Raw genomic sequence first — 22,807 nt, 5'->3', positions numbered from 1 at the left:
TGGTTTTTGCCCTGGGGTTTCAGAATAGGGTTTTGATTAGGTTGATTGGCAGAGGCAAAGACATGTGAATGGGTGATGCTAAGCTTGCAGGAAAAACACACATCGTTCTCTTTTATTTTCAAACAGTCAGTTTCTGCTTGGTCCTGAAAGAAGCAAGAGGTGTCTTTCTGTCTCTCTCTCGCTCTCTCTCTGGAGGCTGCTGTTTGCGACTGTCAGAAGACAGTTGTCTCTCTGTCTCTCTCTCCAGTGGTGCTGAAAAGCTCTAGGACTGTTAACAAATACAAGCATGTAAGCCTGGGGTTTGCCAACTGACTTTGAAGAGGAGTTTAAGTCTATAAGAGGAGTATTGCTTGAATTGGAACTAATAGAGATAGATTAGCAGTTAAGAATTGTATTTTGTCATGTTTAAGTATTTCAATTTGTAAAAGTTAAGCTAATTCATTCATTATAGTTAAAGTGTATTGCTAAATAAAGTTTATTTTGATAAAAGCTTCCTGGTATGTCAGTAGAATCACATCTGGAGTAGAACATGTTGTCCTCACACTAATGCCAAAATAGAAAATGTGTTGGGGTCTAGTCTGGCTTTGTAACGTACCTTAGGGTTTCTGCCCTGATACCCTAATATAACAAGTTCTACATTCTCACCACTCTCATTCTCCATTCAGCAATCTGTACACAAGCTATTAATCGGTATAAATTTCATTTAGTTTGTCCAGAATTATTGTCCTAATGCATTACCATTTGCAGATGAAGCTTGATGCTTTTGGGACACAGGGCAAGTTAATAATGTACCATTCAGAGCCCATCAAAGTCATATCCTCTTCATCATCGTTCTGCCTCTCATTATGCTTTGATGCTTTTTTTCAAGGTTAGTCATTAAAGACTAACTCCGGCACTGTTCAAATAGTCAGCAATACTAAATAATTAAAATTGTGAGACAAATTCACCCATAAACTTTTCAAAAGAAAATCTTTTCATTCCCTTGAGGAGTGATGGAAGTAGTAGACCTGGCAAGTTTCTGAAGTCGTTGCACACAGCTTCCCTTTCTCTTCAATGGACCGAGACAAAATTGCTGCTTTTTGTCAAAAGCTGAGCATTGTACTGGGTTCTTCTCCCAGATGGAATACTTTGGAGGCTAAAGAAAGAACTTGCATTTGCATAGGCCCTTTGGCAACCTCAGGATGATCCAAAGCACTTTGCAGCCAATGAAATATATTTTTGACACTATTGTACTGGAAATTTGACAACCAAGTTGTGCACAGCAAGATCCCACAATAGCCAGGTTTGGCAGCTTCTGTGGAGAGAGAAGCAGAGTTAGGGAGGGTGATTTTGAACCCACATTAGCCGTGCATGGGATCACCGACGCTGGTGTAAAATCCGAAGAGAATTGGAAAACATGAATTTCACTGGCGGAACCACAATTTCCAGTTTCAAACCCCCAGCCGGGGGAGTAACGTGACAAATGCCGCGGGAGGCCGGGGATCTCTTTTTAATACATTAGCATGTCATTAGGGAGCACTCAATCCGGCACCTCCGCCCCCCCGCCGCCCCCCCCCCCGCCACCCCCACCCCACCCCCCCACCTCCCCCACCCCACCTCCTCACTGATTGGCACCATTTACAACAGCTGCATAAAATTGTCAATGTGGTGGCCTCACCTCAAGAGGGGATATCTGAGGTGAGTGCTCAGGTCACCCTCACTATCTAGGTGCCAGTCACAGAGGGAGCAATGGAGACAACGCGGGGGACCCAAATAAAAGCAACCCGGGGGCAGGAAAGGGGTTCAATATTGCCATCTCAGGGGGAGGGGTCATTTGCAGGCCTTACCTTCCCTTCATGTAGGGGGAGCCCCTAGCTTTAAAGGGGTCTGGCGGCTGTTTTGCACTTCCCGTGTCCCCCTTGATGGGCTCTTGTCCATATCCTCACTGAGGGATTGCCTTTCCAGACTGAGAGCTGGGAAGTGGGTGGGAGGAGTGGAATCCAGAGGGCTAGCACGGGGGCCAACTGTGAAGTTCCTGGGTGGGGTTCCATGAGAGGCCTGGCTGCAAAAGCAGAGTGAGAAATTCAGGAATGGGGGCTTCCCTGCCTCATGAGGTCTGAAGACCCTCTCAATGAAGCGGGGATGGGGAGGGAGGGGGGGCAGTGACTGATGTGATATTTGAACCCCAAACTCAGGCAGCAGTGTGAGGCCAAGGGAATGAGATGTATGGGGTGCCTCTCACAGGGAGGGAGGTGTCAGTCAGGCGGGACACCTTCAGGGTCTCCTGGATGGAAGGCTCCGGGCTGCACTCCTGTCCATCCCCTTCCTTTCAGGTGCCCAAAGCCTCTGTGTTCCTCCATGGGATAGAGGAGCAGCTGAAGTAAGCTCCAGTAGCCCCACCGTCCTCTGGCGCTGACACTCGTGGATTCCCACCAGTGCCCTGCATCATGCAGTTGAAACCTTGCACCATGAAGCTCATGCCCTCAGCCACGGAGGTCATGAGCTGAACCATGGCGTGGACTTCCCCCACCATGAAGTGCAGGATCTGTGCCAAGCCATCCACTGCGGATGCCACCCTCGCAGTGTAGGCCTTGCTGCGTTGGAGTAATGGCACCATCTCTTTGGACAGAAGGTGATGGGACTCCACCAGTCGACCTTGCAGTCCGAGGAGGGATGCTGTCACCCCTTCCTGATGCGGACGACTCTGCCTTTATAGCTCCAGAAACTCTGGGATGACCGGATCCAGTCTTCGGCCAGAGGCTCAGCAGAGTCCTGGGTTCCGGCATCCCTCTGAGTGCCGGTTCCCTGGGATGTCCCTCCTATTGTGGATTTTCAATTGTGAGGGGCTCACCAGTGACCCAGAATCCTGACTACTTGTTAATCCCGTCAAGATGCGAGTATCTATGCTGGTGAAAGGTGTAGGAGACAAATGTGATGCATCTTCTATGCTGGTCTCTAAGACCTTGGAGCTGGTCGACTGATTCCCTACAAGGGAAGAGAGATGGCATTCGTGCATAACAGGGGCAGACTGATGAGGGGAAGTTAACTCATATGAAGCTTAAAGAATGACTTCATGACTTGAGGGTTCTCACTTTTGTCTCGTGCCCCCACTGAGAAAAGTCAGGCTGGGGCTGTTTTAATGATGTTGATTAAGGGATCTTTATTTCCAAGGACACTGGAGACAGCGCCCCTGCTCTTCTTCAAAATAGTACCATGGGATATCCTGTGTCCACTGGAGATGGCAGATGGGTTTGTTTTTAGCCCAGGCCTTGTCTTAATTTTGACTTCCAATGATCCTGAATCCTTTGCTTATCCATAACTTTCTCCTGAGATATCTACGTTCCTCCAACTCTGGTCTTTTCAGCATTCCCAATTTTAATCCCATTACCACTGGCCACTGTGCCTTCAACGATTTGGAACCTGAACACACACAGAATCATAGAATCCCGACAATGCAGAAGGAGGCCATTCAGCCCATTGAGTCTGCACTGACAACAATTCCACCCAGTCCCTATCCCAGTAACCCCACATCTTTACCCTGCTAATCCCTCTGACACTGAGGGGCAATTTAGCACGGCCAATCAACCTAAACTACACATCTTTGGACTGTGGGGGGAAACCGGAGCACCCGGAGGAAACCCACGCAGACACGAGGAGAACGTGCAAACTCCACACAGTGACCCAAGGCGGGAATTGAACCCAGGTCCCTGGCGCTATGCCATCATGCCGCCTATTGGAATGTTGGATATATAAATGCAAGGTGTTGTTATTTCCTGTTGTGTTGAATTATTTTCATAAAACTATGATCACTCATCCTAACTGCAAGTGCATTCTCCTTCCTATACTCTAGGTGGCAGAATGGAAGCAGGTGCTGTCCTCTCCGGGGCTGCGGGCGGCGCAGTGGCGGGAGGATTGAATGGGTCCTCCGGCCTGGCAGTGGCGCTGTAGCGGAAGGAGTGATTAGGACCTCCGGCCTGACAGTGGCGCTGTAGCGGGAGGACTGACTGGGTCCTCCGGCCTGGTAGTGGCGCTGTAGCGGGAGGACTGACTGGGTCCTCCGGCCTGGCAGTGGCGCTGGGGCGGGAGGGGTGATTAGGACCTCTGGCCTGACAGTGGCGCTGTGGCGGGAGGAGTGATTGTGTCCTCCGGCCTGGTAGTGGCACTGTGGCGGGAGGTCAGGCTCTCCCTCGGAAGTGGTTGCTGGGGCGGGTCAGAGTCTTGGTAACCGAGGCGATGGCGGCCGAGCCGATCCTGCCGCTCCCACCGGCGCCACCGCAATTCAAACTGATCCAGCATCACCTCCGCACCGCCCAGGAGCACGAGAAGCGCGACGCGGTGGTGTCTTATTTCTGTAAGTCCAGGAATAAATAAGAGAGAGAACCGGGGAGGGAGCTGCAGGGACCGGGCCCTGGGCTTGATCCTGGGCCCTGGCACTGATCCTGGGCCCTGGCACTGATCCTTCCTGTTGCCAGTTGTGGGGTCACCCCAGCCTCTATCTAAACCTGTTTGCCTCTGCCCCTACATCCGTGGCTATCTATGTATGCAAATAGATGTGTATATACATATACATATATATATATATGCATGCATATATTTATTTGACATTTCTGATCATGTATGAGCCAGTCGGGGTTTGGTGTGTTTAAAATTTAATTATTGGTGTCACAAGTCAGCAATGAAGTTACTGTGAAAATCCCCGAGGCGCCTGTTCGGGTACACTGAGGGAGAATTTAGCACAGCCAATGCACCTAACCAGCACATCTTTCAGACTGTGGCAGGAAACTGAAGCACCTGGAGGAAATCCATGCAGACACGGGGAGAATGTGCAGATGCCGCACAGACAGTGACCCAAGCCGGGAATCAAATCCGAGTCCCTGGCACTGTGAGGCAGCAGCGCAAACCACTGTCACCTCCGAGACAGAAGGTTCCAGGTTCGACCCCAGAAACTTGAGCACCACAATCTGGGCTGACACTCCAGTGCTGTGCTGAGGGAATGCTGCACTGTCAGAGAGATGTTGCACTGAGAGTCTGTCTGCCCTCTCACATAGATGTGAAAGATCCCATGGCACTATTTCTGTGTCTGTGTCTTTATATGCCCTGTTTGTGAACAGAATTCCCACTCACCTGAAGAAGGGGCTTGGAGCTCCGAAAACTTGTGTGGCTTTTGCTACCAAATAAACCTGTTGGACTTTAACCTGGTGTTGTTAAACTTACTGTGTTTACCCCAGTCCAACGCCGGCATCTCCACATCATGACTATTTCCAATACCAGGAGAGTTGTCCCCCAGTGTCCTGGCAATTATTTATCTTGCAAAGTCACAAAAACACAATTTCTGGTAATTGTAACATTGCTGTTTGTGTGAGTTTGCTGTGTGCACATACCATAGTATCCCTACAGTGCAGAAGAAGCCATTTGCCCATCACATCTGCACCAACTCTGACAGAATATTTTACCCTGGCCCTCTCCTCATAACCCCGTACATTCACCATGGCTAATCCATCTAACCTACACATCTTGGATACTAAGGGACAATTTAGCATAGCCAATCCACCTAACTTGCACATCTTTGGATGTGGGAGGAAACCAGAGCACCTGAAGGAAATCAAGGCAGACACAGGGAGAACATGCAAACGCCACCCAACCGGGATTGAACCTGGGTCCCTGGAGCTGTGAGGCAGCAGTGCTAACCACTGTGCCGCCCCATTTGCTGCTGTTGTTCTTATTTTACAGCAGAGACTATACTTAGTAAGTATTTAATTGGTTATAAAGTATTTTGCGACATCCAGTGGATGTGAAAAATTGGATATAAGTGCAGGTCCTTTTTGAAGGTGCATCCCAAGGTTTTGCCTTTTTGTCTGTATTCAGTTACTTTTAAAAAATAATATAAATTGGCTAACTCTCAATTCTTAGATTAAAAATGTGACCTATTACTATGTTATATGGACCTGGATCCATTTGCTTAAATAGATTTTCAGTCTTTCTTCCCAACATCTCTGTTCCACCTTCTTCCATCGGGAAAAAGATACAAAAGTCTGAGACATGTGCCAACCGACTCAAAAACAGCTGCTTCCTGCCATCAGACTACCTGGCATTAAGTTGATCTTTCTCTACACCTTAGCTATGACTTAACACTACATTCTGCATCCTCTCCTTTCCTTCCCTATGTACGGTATGTTTTGTCTGTTTAGCATGCAAGGAACAATACTTTTCACTGTATAGCAATACATGTGACAAATCAAATCAAACGTCTCTATATATTTGTCTTTCAGGGTGTGTTTAATTGAGGTTATAATGTAATAAATTCTAGTGCAAATAGAAATAATTCTAGTTACATTCTGTAACCCCTTGGTGGGTTACTACCTCTTGTGGGTTCAATTGTTTATTCTGATTGTGGTGACCATCATTTAGAATAACCTTATCCAACTGCATTTGTCTGAAGGACGAGCATTATGTTGTAACCATAAGTCAGGCTTTGCACAATTATAGTTATCAATAGGAAACAAATTATTTTTATTTGAGAGATAAAGATGAGAGTATTGCTGATTCTTTAAATTATATGTGCAACTAAAAGTGATTTCTTATCTCTAAATTACTGCAGTATATTCTAAGGTTTTGGTTATTGTATCAATAGCATGCACTGTTCATTTCTGGTACAGTTGTCACTGAATAATCTTGCACCAGAGTTGTTCCTGCTTCAGTGGGACTATCATCAGGCATCCGCTGCACAAAGTATTGTACTGAGAGCATCCACAACCAGCTATGAATGATTGTTATTGAGTTTGATAAGATACTGAATACATGGGAATGATTTTAAGATCGTGATGTGGTATTGGGTGTGACTGTTTGTGATTTATGGGGAGCTCTGAATGAGATTATTCCCACTTCATCAGTTGTTCTCCATTTGTGAGTCGGCCTTGCATCAGCTGGAGTGCTTTCAGCTCTTTGAGCTATGGGTTCTTACCCCACTCTGAAGATGTGAGCACACAATCTTGAGGGAGTGCCACCCTGTTACAGGTGCCATCTGATGCCTGTGTTTACTCTGTCGAGTTGCGAGTGAACTAAAACTACATACTGTAATCCTCCTCTCCCTTCAGCAAGCCACCTCACACAACTTGGTGTGACTCAAAACTAGCAGTATAACCGGTTTTGCAAGCTACACCAAACGTACTGAAGTTCTCAGTCTGAGATTGTAATGAGGCGCCATTGCAAGCTAACAAGAGCAACTTGCATTTATATAGCACCTTTAATGTAGTAAAGATCCCAAGGCATTTCACAGGAGGGTAATCAGACAAAATATGATATTGAGCCACATTAGATATTAGGATTTCAGGGAGATGGGGCACAATGGTAATTTCATTAGAAACTCAGGCTAATGTTCTGGGAACACAGGTTCAAATCCCACTATGGCATCTGGAGGAATTTAAATTCAATTAATGAAAACATCTGGGATATAAAACTAGTCTTATCTATCATCAATTGTTGTAAAAAGCCCATCTGGTTCACTAATGTCCTTTCGGGAAGGAAATCCCTGGCCAACATATGACCATGATATGGAGATGCCGGCGTTGGACTGGGGTAAACACAGTAAGAAGTCTCACAACACCAGGTTAAAGTCCAACAGGTTTATTTGGTAGCAAAACCACTAGCTTTCGGAGCGCTGCTCCTTCATCGGGTAAGTGGGAGTTCTCTTGCAACTTGCAACATGTGACTCCAGCAATGAGGTCGATTTTCAATTGTCTTTAGAAATGGCCTAGCCAGCTACATTATTCAAAGATAAGTCAGGAAGGGTAACAAATGTTGGCCTTGCCAGCAACACCCACACCTAAGAAAGACAAAAGGACAGGTATCTAAAAGCTTGGTTAAGAAAATGTGGGTTTTAAGGGTTATTGTGAAAGAAGACTGAGAGGCAGAGTGATGGGCGAGGATGGAGGGGAGCGGGGGAGGGTATTGGCTGTCATGTATCCAGATATTTGTTAACGACCTCCCAAGTTTTTTTGGATGTTTTAATTTAAGTTTTGGAGTATAGGTCACGTGAGTTGCAATTAAGATTGATAGAAGTACAAAGAATAGGGTTTCTTCATTTGATTGTGCATTTTGGTTCATGAAGGTTTTCCTGATATAAATGGGACAAATGACTAGAACAGTATCACAGTAGACTGCTGATTTAGGGTAAAAACAGTAAATACAGCATCTGTTGAGAGAGAAACAGAGTTACTGAGCTGAATAATATCACGTGACAGTTCCGTGACTGTACGTTTCAATGTTTGGGGGCACATGGAGTTTTAACAGGGGAGTTATTCACTTAAAACATTCACCTGGAGCATGCATTAATCAAAAAGGAAATCTTGATGGGATTTTCAGAAGCAAGCTGTCTCTCGGAAGGAGTATAGCAGTGTGTAAAACATAACCCACCCTGTTCATGATATGTGCAGAATAGTTCTGTATTCAGTTTTTAAAATATTGTATGTTTCCAGTTTACATCAATTAAAGTAACCTTATACAACTGCATATTTCTTCTGTTAGATGGCTGTTGTAAACACCTTGTGACAGGAAGTTATGGGTTTTGTAAGACCATTCTAAAGTTGCTATAAAATCATTTTTACTTGAGAGATAATGGAGATGAGAGCGTTGATGGTTCTTTAAATTGTATGTGGTACTAAAATGGAAGACTGAGTGTTTACTTCTATGTCAGCGCAGTCAAAGGTGTTGGTTATCCCATCAACAGCATAATATTGTGTTAATTCCTGATGCAGTTGTCACTTCATAATCTTGCAGCATAGTTGCTCCTTCAGTGGGAAAGTCACCAGGCATCCGTCACACGCTGTATTGTACTGATAACATCTGTCCCCAGCTCTGAATGAAAGCCATATCTGCATAGTATTTGAGGTAGATATGATAGTGAATGCGTGGAGGTGATTTTTAGGCAGTGATGTGTTGTTGATTCTGACTGTTTTGTTATTTATGAGGAGTTCTGGATAGGATTATTGCCGATTTATCCATCATTCTCCATTGGTGAAACGGTGCGATAATAATCGCTCCCTCAAGGGAGCTAGTCATCGACTACAGAAAATGTAGTGGTCCCCTGTCTACATCAACGGGATTGAAGTGGAAATAGTCGAGAACTTCAAGTTTCTAGATGTTCAGATCACCAATAACCATGTCAATGCTATAATTAAGAAAGCCCACCAACGCCTCTACTTTCACAGAAGACTAAGGAAATTTGGCATGTCCACTACGACTTATCAATTTTTACAGATGCATCATAGAAAGCATTCTTTCTGGTTGTATCACAGCTTGGTATGGCTCCTGCTCTCTGCGCAGACCACAAGGAACTACAAAGAGTTGTGAACGAAGCCCAGTCCATCACGCAAACCAGCCTCCGATCCATTGACTCTGTCTACACTTCCTGCTGCCTTGGAAAAGCAGCCAGCATAATCAAGGACCCCACACACCCCGGACATTCTTGCTTCCACCGGGAAAAAGATACAGAAGTCTGAGACCACGTACCAACCAACTCAAGAATTACTTCTTCCCTGCTGCTGTCAGACTTTTGAATGGTCCTAATATATTAAGCTGATCTTTCACTTCACCCGACCTGTAACTGCAACATTATATTCTGTACCCTATGCTTTCCTCTGCCCCTATGTACTCTATGAATGGTATGTTTTGCCTTTATAGCGAGCAAGAAACAATACTTTTCATTGTGCATGGGATACTAAATAATAGATCAAATCAAATTTCTCTCCCTCCCTCCATCACTGAGTTCCTTCTCTCCACTCCCTCCCTCCTTCCCTCCATCTCTGAGCTGCTGCTCTCCATTCTCTCTGACCCTCCCAAGCTGGGCACTCTGCGACTCTTTTCCTTTCTGCATTCTCTAGTTCATACGAATATTCTTCTCTCCCTCTTCCAGTTCGTATTAAATAATTCCCCTCTCATTCCCTCTTAATTAAAGGTGCTTCTCTCCTTCATTCCCATCCCAAAGCCCCAGTTCCTGACCCAGCATTTCTCCCCCTCACCCTGTTTTGTTTGACCCTCCATTTCCATCCTTGCTGTCTTCTCTCTAATTTGTCCCTTCCCTTCATTTCTTCACAGCCATTAATTTCCCCCAGGCCCTTTTACCTTTATTGCTCTTCATTTTGCCTCTCTTCGCTGCTCCTTTTAGCACCTGCTGGTAATGGATATGATTCTGGTCGTCACATACTGTCGGAAAAGCCTGTTCTCCTGACAATTTCATTTCTGTCAACAGCATTTCCAGAATGCTGGAAATACGTAAGCAGTGTGATTGAACAAAGGCAAACGCTTGTTTACCCACTGGGTGACAAGTATTGGCCAACCTTGAATAGCAAGAAGTGCGACTGATTCCTACTGGGAAAGAGGTAGAGCAGGGATGTAATGTGTTTGCTGTACAAAGATGGTTGATTTATATTGGATCTGGTGTCCTGGTAATTTCTGTGTCTCTTCAATCCTCCGAGTCCTTGACCAGAATTGGAATGAAAGTTTCCAGCAGAGAATCTAATGGATTTCAGATGAGTAGACCCATTCTTATTAACTGCAGGTGGAATGATGCACAGCTCGATCTAGTCTACACTATTTCTGCTCCCTACCTGACTGCTGGATATCTATCTGCCTCCAATTTCCTTCCTCTGCCCTGGCGAAGAGTCACTTTGATATTCTGTTTCCATGGCGGAGTTTGGCCACTCGTGTGTGTGTGAATCTGCCCTTTGTCAAAGTGTTGTGTATGTGTAAACGCACGTTCACCATTGAAAACCACTCCACTCCCTTTCCCAGCCCATCCTCTTAAATTGTTAACGAATGAATTAAGTATCTGCATTAAGAGGAAGAAACTGATCTAAATATTCAGTAGTGTATTAAAATACTTTATTATATCCCAAGTGTGCAATTACATTATAATAGTTTAATATAACCGATCTTTCTGTGGCTCAGCAATTTCAGTGGTGTGATTCAGTCCCAGGAGTTTGCTATCTATAGCAGTCTGTTATGATGCTCAGCATTGGTTGAAAATGGAAACAAACCCACGCAATCTCCACCTGTTTACATTATTTACGGGCCAGTGTGAGCTTGTAGTACCTTCCCGAGGCTGTAATTCACCCCAGTTTCAGGCCAGAAACTGCCTTCTGTAAGAGGCCATTCTCAACAACCTCGTGGAGTCAGCACTCACTGATAGTTTAGGCTAGAGCCATCATTCCACATTGCTGGCCTTTGCAAACCTACGTCCCCAACCATTAGGCAAGGTTCGTGATGTGTATTCTCATGTGTGAACTGCCGCATGTGTTCAGGGTGTTCCCACAGAAGAGTTAGCGAGGTCCCAGGCACGCATTGGCTAGGACACTGGAGAGAACACCCCCGCTCTTCTCAAATGGTGCCTTGTGATCTTGTACACTGTGCTGAGCGAGCAATCAGGGCTGTGGCTTAGTGTCTCTTCAGAAAGACGGTGAAGATTGTTTGCTTTATGTTTGGGTTAGAGGGAACGTGAGCTGGGGCCTATTCTCAGTTAGGAGATAATGGAACATTTTTTTAACTAGTGGCAGTTTTTGAATTTCGGGTTTTCTTTGGGGCTTTTTTTCGCTTTTTAAGGATCAGTGTTTTTCACCACCTCTGACTATTCCTGATTTCTGAGGAGAAGAGATGATCTTTTTCAGTTAGCAGTTTAATAAGTTAGTATAAAGCATGGCATAGATTAGTAATCCCTGCAGTCAGCAGCTTGCGAGGGGAAACATTCATGGAAGATGGTGGCACAAAAATAGCGAAGCATACTGAAGCACTAGAGGTACTACCTACCGCGGGAGTTCACCTGTTATCCTGACAGCAGTTTACATCCCACCCCATGCGGACGTGAAGATCGCACTGGACAGAATATACCTCACCGCAAATAGCCTTGAGACAAAACATCCCGAGGCCTTGTTCATCATGGCCGGAGACTTCAACCAGGCCAAGCTCAAGAGTGTCCTACCAAAATACCATCAATGTGTCTCCTGTCTTATCAGAGGCCCAAACATCCGAGACCACTGCTACACAAACGTGTCTACCGCTCCATCACCCATTCACACTTTGGCAAATCAGACCACAAGGCTGTGCTCCTGCTTCGGGCTTGCAAGCAAAAACTGAAACATGAGCTTCTGATAAAGGAGGTCATGCAATATTGGTCTGAGGAATCGGATGTCTCCTATGGGACTGCTTCGAGTCAGTGGACTGGTGAATATTTAAGAACTCAGCGACCAACCAACCTGAATGAGTACGCCACTACAGTAACAGATTTCATTAGTAAATGCATAGAAGACTGTGTGCCAAAGAAGCAAATCCATGTGTTCCCCAACCGGAAACCATGAATGAACGGGGGATATCCACTGCCTACTGAAGTCTGGGTCTGAGGCGTTCAAGTCGGGTGACCCTGACCTATGCATGAAATACAGATAGGATCTATGGAGAGCCACCAAGGATGCCAGCAAACAATACAGGTGGAGTCTCTGATAGGCACACGAACACCCACAGATTATGGCAAGGTCTGCACAACATAATGGGCTACAAGATGAAGGCATGTAGAATCGCCAGCAGCAATGCACCCCTCCCCGATGAGCTCAACGCATTCTATGCCCATTTTGAGCAAGAGGTCAGCGAGAGGACGTCTTCCGTTCCGGAAGCTCAGCCGAACCGATATCCAAGGTCACCATCGCAGGTGTCTGATCGGCCTTCTTGAAAGTCAACCCATGGAAAGTAACTGGCCCAGATTGGGTACCCGGACGAGCACTCGGGCTCTGCGTGGACCAGCTGACGGGGATATTTGCAGACATCTTTAACTTCTGCTGGTACCGATCTGAGGTCCCTACTTGCTTCAAGAAGACCATCATCCTGAACCAAAGAAAAACCAGGCAGTGTGCCTTAATGACTATTGCCTGATGGCTTTGACATCCATCATTATGAAGTACTTCGAAAGGTTAGTCATGGCACGCATCAAATCTGGCCTCCCAGATTGCCTGAATCCACTACAGTTCGCTAACCGTCGCAAAAGGCCCACAGCAGATGCCATCACCCTGGCCCTACACTCAACCCTGGAGTACCTGGATAATAAGGACACTTACGTCAGACTCCTTTTTATTGACTACAGCTCAACCTTCAACACCAATATCCCAACAAAACCCATCGCCAAATTCCATGGCCTCGGGCTCAGTTCCTCCATCTGTGACTGGATCCTAGACTTCCTAACCCACAGACCACAATCAGTAAGGATAGGCCAGCCACTTCCTCCACGATTATCCTCAACACTGGTGCCACGCAAGGCTGTGTCCTCAACCCCTTACTATACTACTTATACACATAAGACGGTGTGGCCAAATTCTGCTCCAACTCCATTTTCGAGTTTGCTGATGACACCACTGCAGTGGGTCAGATCTCAAACAATGATGAGATGGAGTGCAGGAAAGAGAGAATCTGGTGAAATGGTGCGATGACAATAATCTCTCCCTCAATGTCAACAAAATGAAGAAGATAGCTGTCGACTTCAGGAAGCGTCGTGGAGGACATACCCCTGTCTGCATCAACGTTGGGGAAGTGGAAATGGTCGAGAGGTTTAAGTTTCTAGGTGTCCGGTTCACCAATAACCTGTCCTGGTCCCACCACGCCAAAGCTATAGTTAAGAAGCCCACCAATGCCTCTACTTTCTCAGGAGGCTAAGGAAATTCAGCATGTCCCAGCCCAGTCCATCACTCAAACCAGCCTCCCATCTATTGACTCTGTCTACACTTCACGCTGTCTCGGCAAAGCAGCCAACATAATTAAGGACCCCACGCACCCCGGACATTCTCACTTTCACCTTCTTCCATCGGGAAAAAGATACAAAAGTCTGAGACCATGTACCGAACGACTCAAGAACAGCTTCCTCCTTGTTGCCATCAGACTTTTGAATGGACCTACCTTATATTAAGTTGATCTTTCTCTACACCCTAGCTATGACTGTAACTACATTCTGCACTCTCTACCTTCACTCTCCCCATGTACTCTGTCTGTATAGCGTGTAAAGCTTTGTCTGTAGAACGTGCAAGAAACAATACTTTTCACTGTATACTAATACATGTGACAATAATAAATCAAATCAAAGAGTAATGGCTGGTCATCGACAAGGAAATCAGGAGTTAATGATGGAACTTAATGTGGACAATGTCCGCTTAAATCCTGTGGAAGGACCCAAGGCAGATTAAACGCTAATGAGTGCAAATAAGCCTCAAGTATTTCATTATTGACACCTGGAATCGGGCTAATTTTATATTGAGATTGCTCCACTTTCCATGTGGTGCCAGCGTACGGGATAAATAATTAATTAGTTTGAGTGCTCAGCTCGATAGCTCTGTTCAGTAACACGCGAACCTATGTTACAGTTACAACTCGCAGAAGCCCTGTTTGACCAAAGTTAACTACACATAATAAAACAACACTATTGTTGCATTGAGGAAAAAAACCCAGTGAAATATAACATGATAAAAAGCAACAGGCTACTTGCTTAGGAAAAAGCAGTAACCCCAACATGGTTTTTATGAATCGCTACCTGTCAGTTTGTGGTATCTGCTGTGTTTTTCCTGAGCTTTGACTCATGTTGTTTCTGTGAATGCTTGATGCCAGCAGATGAGCTGAATGTTCTGCGTGACTCACATCAGTGAAAGTGTGCACATTGCTTCATGGAAAATATATGACACTGATACATATATGCTAGTGTTCACTGTTCTCTCTCTCTCCCAATGACTGCCCCCTCCTCCCCTTGCTGAGGCCAGGCTGGAATCAAATAACCTCACCCAGGCTGAGGTCGGAACCTGGAGCCTGTCGCTCAAAGCTAGGTGGGAAATTTCCCAAATTGCAACCTGGGGTTGATGTCGTACATGAACATAGAAGATAGAACAGTACAGCACAGTACAGGCCCTTCGGCCCTCGATGTTGTGCCGAGCTTTGTCCAAAACCAAGATCAAGCTATCCCACTCCCTATCATTTCTGGTGTGCTCCATGTACCTATCCAATAATCGCTTGAAATTTCCTAAAGTGTCCGACTCCACTATCACTGCAGGCAGTCCATTCCACACCCCAACCACTCTCTGAGTAAAGAACCTACCTCGTACATCCCTCCGAGATCTCCCACCATGAACCTTATAGTTATGCCCCCTAGTAACAGCTACATCCACCCGAGGAAATAGTCTCTGAGGAGAAGGTCCGAGCATCAAGATGATATTAAAGAGTTTAACAGTGGTACGTTCAGCTCTCTTCAATAGAATAATAGCACTGACTGACCACAGGTGGACAGGTGGTTCAAGGTGCATGCATTGAATCCTCCAGTACGTGTGTGCAGAGGGTTTGCAGGCCAGTTCAATGAGTGTAAATGCAGTCTGCTGTCGCAGGCAGCCTTCGATGAATGGAGGGGAGGGTGAATCATCAATGTCAAATTCTGTGTCAAGTGGTTTACTTCAGGATGACTCATGGCTCAAAGAATTAAGCAGCATCTGTTAGAACTTCTGCTCCCTTCGAATATAAAGTGGCAGGTTGTTTGCTTTTTCACACCTCGATAAGCCAGTGAGTGCCAGCTTCCGATGTTCAGGGAGGATGTTGGGGGAATGGTGTGGGAGAATCATTTTCTGGGTTCGGGCTGGTGGAAACTTTCTAGTTCAGGGTTTGCTTTGCAAAGGAGGCCTCACCCAAACTACTGGTCAGGTCCCTACAGCTGGGTTTACAACTTGCCATCAAGTTCAAAGAGACCGGTCGCCATTAGCCCCCTCGCCTTTGGATGGGGCAGAAAGGAGTTTCTAGAAATGGAAGAAAAGAACATTCGACAAACTATTAAAATATTGCTGTAGTCTACCTGAACAGTCTGTTGCACAGTCTTGGACTTTATTGGTTCCATATCCAGCCTCTAATCCTCTTCCTGTACCTCTCCACCTTGCTGAAACACTCTGTATTTTAATAGCTTTATCAGCCACCCCTTTACCCAGTGCTCCCAATTTTTCTTAACTGCTCCACATTGTTCAATCAAGTACATGGTGGAACAGTGGGATGGGCGGCACGGTGGCACAGTGGTTACCACTGCTGCCTCACAGTGCCAGAGACCCAGGTTCGATTCCCGGCTTGGGTCACTGTCTGTGCGGAGTCTGCACGTTCTCCCCGTGTCTGTGTGGGTTTCCTCCGGGTGCTCCGGTTTCCTCCCACAGTCCGAAAGACATGCTGATTAGGTGCATTAGCCATGCTAAATTCTCCCTCAGTGTACCCAAACAGGCGCCGGAGTGTGGCGACTAGGGGATTTTCACAGTAACTTCATTGCAGCGTTAATGTAAGCCTACTCTTGACACTAATAAACAAACTTTAAACTTAAAAAGTACCTCAGAACACTCAACTGCATTAAAGATATGATTTTAATAGTTATTTAGGGGTTTAGAACTCACCCTGCTACATGTTTCTATCTGCAGCACTATAAATGTTTGTCAGAATTCACCACCTCCCGGTAAATGTCAAATAACAAATAATGAAGGTTAAAATCAGAATTAACTTGACATCCTGAACGTTACATGTTTTGCTATGCATGACAGCTTTAGCTCTATGTAATTACAGCAAGTTATCACGAGATGGCAGTCAAAGTATGTGGTTCTCAATGGTAATAGGTTCATGAAGTCAGATTGCTGAATCTCGTGTAGTTTAAACTTGGAAAGCAAGAGGTCTAATTTCCCAAGATTGTCATCTTGTTTTCCGTCAAGTAGAGATGTTAGTTAAGGGATGTTTTAACATTTAGAATGCACAAATAAGGTAGACCTGGAGGAAGGAAAGAGTTACGTTTTATATTGTGCGTTCCATGACCTCCACAGCACCCAGGAAGGGATTGCACACTTGTTGAGGTGTCGTCACTGTTATGATGTAGAAAATGTGGGGCAGCCAATTTGTCCACAGCAAGCTCCCACAGACTGCAGTGAAATAACGATGAAACATTGGGGAGAGTTCCCTTGCCATTGGTGCAAAGGAGAGGGCCGGTGACACCTCTGACAGTGCAACACCCCTTCGGTACTGCAGTGGAGTATCAGTCTGGAATGCAACTTGAACCTTCTGACACAGAGGCAATTTGTATTGTTGTAAATATGGAGTCACCTATAAGTCAGATCGTGGAAGGAAATCAAATCTCCTTCCTTAAAGGACATTCAGTGAATCAGATGGATTTTTACAATAATTTTCTCATTTAGTGGTCACATTAACCTTGTAGAAATCCAGACTTTATTTAATTGAGTTTAAATCCTCCCAGCTGCTGTGGTAGATTTGAGCTCAAGTGCAGAAAAAGGCCATTCGGCCCATTCCAGTCTGTGCCGACTCTTTGACCCATCTCATTCAGGCCCTATCCCTGTAACCCCACTTATTTATTCATCTAACCCCCCCACCCTCACCCCCACCCCACACATCTTGGAACACTAAGGGTCAATTTAGATCCACCTAACCCGCACATCTTTGGAGTGTGGGAGGAAACCGGAGCACCCAGAGGAAACCCACGCAGACACAGGGAGAATGTGCAGACTCCACACAGACAGTGACCCAAGCTGGGAATTGAACCCGGGTCCCTGGCGCTGTGAGGCAGCAGTGCTAACCACTGTGCCATCGTGCTGCCCAGTCTCCAGATCATTACTGTCGCTCTCTGGACTACTACCGCAGTGCCACAATCTGTATTCTATACTATTGCTGTAAAATCGACTCTCTGAATTATTTCCATCTTGCCTCCAACTCCCTGGCTGAAACCACAGGGTCCAGAATCACTTTGTTTCGAGTTTGCATTGGTGAAGAGCCAGTTAAATATTGTAGATGTCGATGAATACTTTGACCTTTGAAACATTTTGATGTTCTTCCAGAAACTGACTCAACTGCACAGAGTATAAAATTGAACCACCAGCCTGTGTGTGGGCGATCATCATTCTGAAATGTGTAAAAGACATCATACCGGTATTACATTTAAATTGACCTGACATGGTTTATTGAAAAAAAATAATAACAAAAGTACTTTTAACCACAATCAAAGAGTTCTAAAATCCAATAAATTTATTGTCTTAGATCAACTGGCACAGAGAGTTCGTCAGATTCATTCTGAGTCACTTTGTCTATGGTATCATCATAAGGATCTCACTCCGCATTAGATTTGGTGCTTTTGATTTCAGAACCATCTCTGCTGATATGACATAACGGATCCTCATGCTTTAGCTGCTCTCAGATGGTGAACCTCAGGAAACCGATCATTTTGGCATTGAGATCTCCTACGGAATCTTGGTGCCCTGTTGCAATACTCAACTTTTTCATTTCATGAAGTTACGGTGCAAACTAGCTGCTGCTCTGCCGCCTTTGCTGAGCTGGAGGTTTGATTCGCTCTAAGTCAGAGCGTATCCACACATTGCATTTCTGGCTGTGATGTAACCATTCTGACGATATCCGGGGACCCATTTCGATTTGTGCTTGTCAAAAGCAGGCCAATGGCTGGTCCCTGTTCAAATGCCACGTTTTAGTCTCGGACATCACCTTCAGGACAAATTCCTCCTCCTATTCTCATACCAGTTTTTCACTAGTGCTCAATGTCAGTACAACAAAGGAGATAGTCATCGACCTCAGGAAACGTAGTGGAGAACATGCCCCTGTCTGCGTCAATGGGGATGAAGTGAAAATGGCCGAGAGCTTCACGGTTTTAGGTGTCCAGTTCACCAACAACCTGCCCTGGTCCCCCCATGCTGACGCTATAGTTAAGAAAGCCCACCAACGCCTCTACTTTCTCAGAAGACTGAGGAAATTTGGCATGTCAGCTACGACTCTGACCAATCTTTACAGATACACCATAGAAAGCTTTCTTTCTGGCTGTACCACAACTTGGTATGGCTCCTGCTCTGCCTAAGACTGCAAGAAACTACAAAGGGTTGTGAACGTAGCCCAGTCCATCACGCAAAGTAGCCTCCCATCCATTGACTCTGTCTACACTTCCCGCTGCCTCAGAAAAGCAGCCAGCATAATCCAAGGAACCCACACACCGCGGATATACTTTCTTCCACCTTCTTAGTCGGGAGAAAGATACAAAAGTGTGAGATCAAGCACCAACCGACTCAAGAACGGCTTCTTCCCTGCTGCCATCAGACTCTTGAATGGACCTACCTTATATTTAGTTGATCTTTCTCTACATCCGAGGTATGACTGTAACATTCTGCATTCTTTCCTTTCCTTCTCCCCATGTACTCTATGAATAATTTTCTTTTCTCTGTCTAGTGCGCAAGAAACAATACTTTTCACTGTATGCCGGTACATGTGACAAATCAAATCAAGAAGCTCCAATGAGCTATGTATAATATGATTTGTATGGATGGCGCACAAAATGATGCTTTTCACTGTATCTCTGTGCATGTGACAATAAATCAGATCAAAAAGAGGTATGTTTTAGAGGAGGAGAGAGGGAGTTGGAGGAAGCAGTAGTTAAAGGGGCTGCACCTTGCAACAGGAATGAAGTGAAAGGATCCAGCTATCCTATCTAAATGGAATTGTAAGGACATATTCACATTAACGGAAATAAAAAGAGAAAATGCTGGAAGTAGTCACCAGGACAGGTAATATCCATGAAGAGAAACAGAGTTAACGTTTCAGGCCAGTGACCCTTCACATTAATAGAATACTGTACACAAGGGCCTATCATAGACTGTTTCTGAAGAAACCTTTCAATGTTTACTTTTTAAATGTTGTTCCTTCATGAAGTGTGTGTGCGTGTGTTTGCGTGCGTGCGTGTTCCTGTAGCTAGCCCCTCAATCAGCCCAGGTGTTCTGCTTTCGGGGAACAGGCTTGCAATGCTGAGGTGTGACTTGGCCTGAGCAAGCCAGATACACACTACTCATTACTCTCAATGGGCCATGCTGCAGCCACTGGTGACTGTTTAAAGAGGTCAGTGTTATTAAAGCACGTGGTGTAGTGATGGCATTGTCAAAATAATTCCTGAGGCCCCTTCTGGCCATTTAGAATCCCGTGGAAACAACAAAAATTGCACTTATTCCTTTTAACAGAGCTAAAACCCAAGGCACTTTGCGGGAGCAATTATCAAACAACATTTGATGCAGCCATGTGAGATGTTAGGACAGGTGGCCCAGAACTTGTTTGAAGAGGTATGTTTATAGGAGGAGAGAGGGAGGTGGAGTGATCTTGGGAGGAGTTATCAGAAGTTAACACCTAGACATCTGAAAGTAATAGAACATAGAACATAGAAAGCCACAGCACAAACAGGCCTTTCGGCCCACAGGTTGCGCCGATCACATCCCCATCTCTAGGCCTATCTATAGCCCTCAATCCCATTAAATCCCATGTACTCATCCAGAAGTCTCTTAAAAGACCCCAACGAGTTTGCCTCCACCACCACCGACGTCAGCCGATTCCACTCACCCACCACCCTCTGAGTGAAAAACTTACCCCTGACATCTCCTCTGTACCTACCCCCCAGCACCTTAAACCTGTGTCCTCTCGTAGCAACCATTTCAGCCCTTGGAAATAGCCTCTGAGAGTCTACCCTATCCAGACCTCTCAACATCTTGTAAACCTCTATCAGGTCACCTCTCATCCTTCGTCTCTCCAGGGAGAAGAGACCAAGCTCCCTCAACCTATCCTCATAAGGCATGCCCCCCAATCCAGGCAACATCCTTGTAAATCTCCTCTGCACCCTTTCAATGGCTTCAACATCTTTCCTGTAATGAGGTGACCAGAACTGCGCGCAGTACTCCAAGTGGGGTCTAACCAGGGTCCTATAAAGCTGCAGCATTATCTCCCGACTCCTAAACTCAATCCCTCGATTAATGAAGGCCAGTACGCCGTACGCCTTCTTGACCGCATCCTCCACCTGCGAGGCCGATTTAAGAGTCCTATGGACCCGGACCCCAAGGTCCTTCTGATCCTCTACACTGCTAAGAATGGTACCCTTCATATTATATTGCTGCTTCATCCCATTGGATCTGCCAAAATGGATCACCACACACTTATCCGGGTTGAAGTCCATCTGCCACTTCTCCGCCCAGTCTTGCATTCTATCTATGTCTCGCTGCAACTTCTGACATCCCTCCAAACTATCCACAACACCACCTACCTTGGTGTCGTCAGCAAACTTACCAACCCATCCCTCCACTTCCTCATCCAGGTCATTTATGAAAATGACAAACAGCAAGGGTCCCAGAACAGATCCCTGGGGCACTCCACTGGTCACTGACCGCCATGCAGAGAAAGACCCCTCCACAGCCACTCTCTGCCTTCTGCAGGCAAGCCAGTTCTGGATCCACAAGGCAACAGCCCCTTGGATCCCATGCCCTCTCACTTTCTCAAGAAGTCTTGCATGGGGGACCTTATCGAACGCCTTGCTGAAGTCCATATAGACCACATCCACCGCTCTTCCTTCGTCAATGTGTTTGGTCACATTTTCAAAGAACTCAACCAGGCTCGTAAGGCACGACCTGCCCTTGACAAAGCCGTGCTGACTACTTTTGATCATACTAAACTTCTCTAGATGATCATAAATCCTGTCTCTCAGGATCCTCTCCATCAACTTACCAACCACTGAGGTTAGACTCACCGGTCGGTAATTTCCCGGGCTGTCCCTGTTCCCTTTCTTGAATATAGGGACCACATCTGCAATCCTCCAATCCTCCGGAACCTCTCCCGTCTCCATCGACGATGCAAAGATCATCGCCAAAGGCTCCGCAATCTCCTCCCTCGCCTCCCACAGTAACCTGGGGTACAGCCCATCCGGTCCCGGCGACTTACCAACCTTGATGCCATTCAATAGTTCCAACACATCCTCTTTCTTTATGTCCACATGCTCGATCCTTTCTGTCCACCGCAAACCAGCAGTACAACCACCCAGATCCCTTTCCACCGTGAATACCGAGGTAAAGTATTCATTAAGCAGCTCCGCCATTTCTAACGGTTCCGCACAAACTTTTCCCCCTTCACCTTTTAAGGGTCCTATGCCTTCACATCTCATCCTTTTACTCTTGACATATTTGTAGAAAGCCTTGGGGTTCTCCTTAATCTTACCCGCCAAGGCCTTCTCATGACCCCTTCTCGCTCTCCTAATTTCCTTCTTAAGCTCCTTCCTACATCCCGTATACTCCTCTAAATCCTTAACACCTAGCTCTCTGAACCTTCTGTACGCCTCTCTTTTCTTATTCACCAGGTTCATCACAACCTTCGTGCACCACGGTTCCCGTACCCTACCAACACCCCCCTGTCTCATCGGAACGTTGTCATGCAGAGCTCCAGACAAACATTCCTTGAAAATCCTCCACTTTCCTTCGGTACTTTTCCCCAAGAATGCCTCCTTCCAATTTACCCGTCTAATTTCCTCCCTGATGACACTGTATTTCCCTTTACTCCAGAGAAACACTTTCCTAGCCTGCCTGATCCTATCTCTTTCCAATGCTATCATGAAGGAGATAGAATTATGATCGCTATCCCCAAGATGCTCACCCACCGAGAGATCCTCCACCTGTCCAGGTTCATTAGCCAGCACCAGATCAAGTACAGCCTCTCCTCTAGTAGGCTTATCCACATACTGTGTCAGGAAACTCTCCTGGACACACCTAACAAACTCCTCTCCATCCAAACCCCTAGCCCTAGGGATATTCCAATCTATGTTTGGGAAATTAAAATCTCCCATCACGACAACTCTGTTATTCCTACATCTCTCCAGGATCTGTTTCCCCATCTGCTCCTCAACATCTCTGTTACTATTGGGCGGCCTATAGAAAACACCCAGCAACGTTACCGACCCCTTCCTGTTCCTAACCTCCACCCACAGAGACTCCGTCGT

At 45.9% G+C, this 22,807-nt stretch overlaps 1 protein-coding gene across 2 annotated transcripts in view; it reads left to right on the top strand.

Annotated features, from left to right (window-relative positions):
- The first annotated feature begins 4,145 nt into the window (after positions 1 to 4,145).
- vta1 (vesicle (multivesicular body) trafficking 1) overlaps positions 4,146 to 22,807 on the top strand; it is a 152,007-nt gene continuing 133,345 nt past the window's right edge. The window contains exon 1 of one of the 2 annotated variants that reach the window (XM_078229424.1): positions 4,146 to 4,330. In XM_078229424.1, coding sequence (XP_078085550.1) covers positions 4,213 to 4,330 — 118 coding nt within the window. In that variant the 5' untranslated portion in view covers positions 4,146 to 4,212. Of the gene's footprint in view, positions 4,331 to 19,534; positions 19,575 to 22,807 lie in introns of those variants that run through there. The other variant, XM_078229425.1, reaches the window with a different exon arrangement.

This window comes from Mustelus asterias, chromosome 15, assembly GCF_964213995.1.
Source record: "Mustelus asterias chromosome 15, sMusAst1.hap1.1, whole genome shotgun sequence".
NCBI classification, from domain to species: Eukaryota; Metazoa; Chordata; class Chondrichthyes; order Carcharhiniformes; family Triakidae; genus Mustelus; species Mustelus asterias.
The sequence above is the reverse complement of the archived record's forward strand: the minus strand, read 5'-3'. Positions and strand labels throughout refer to the sequence as shown.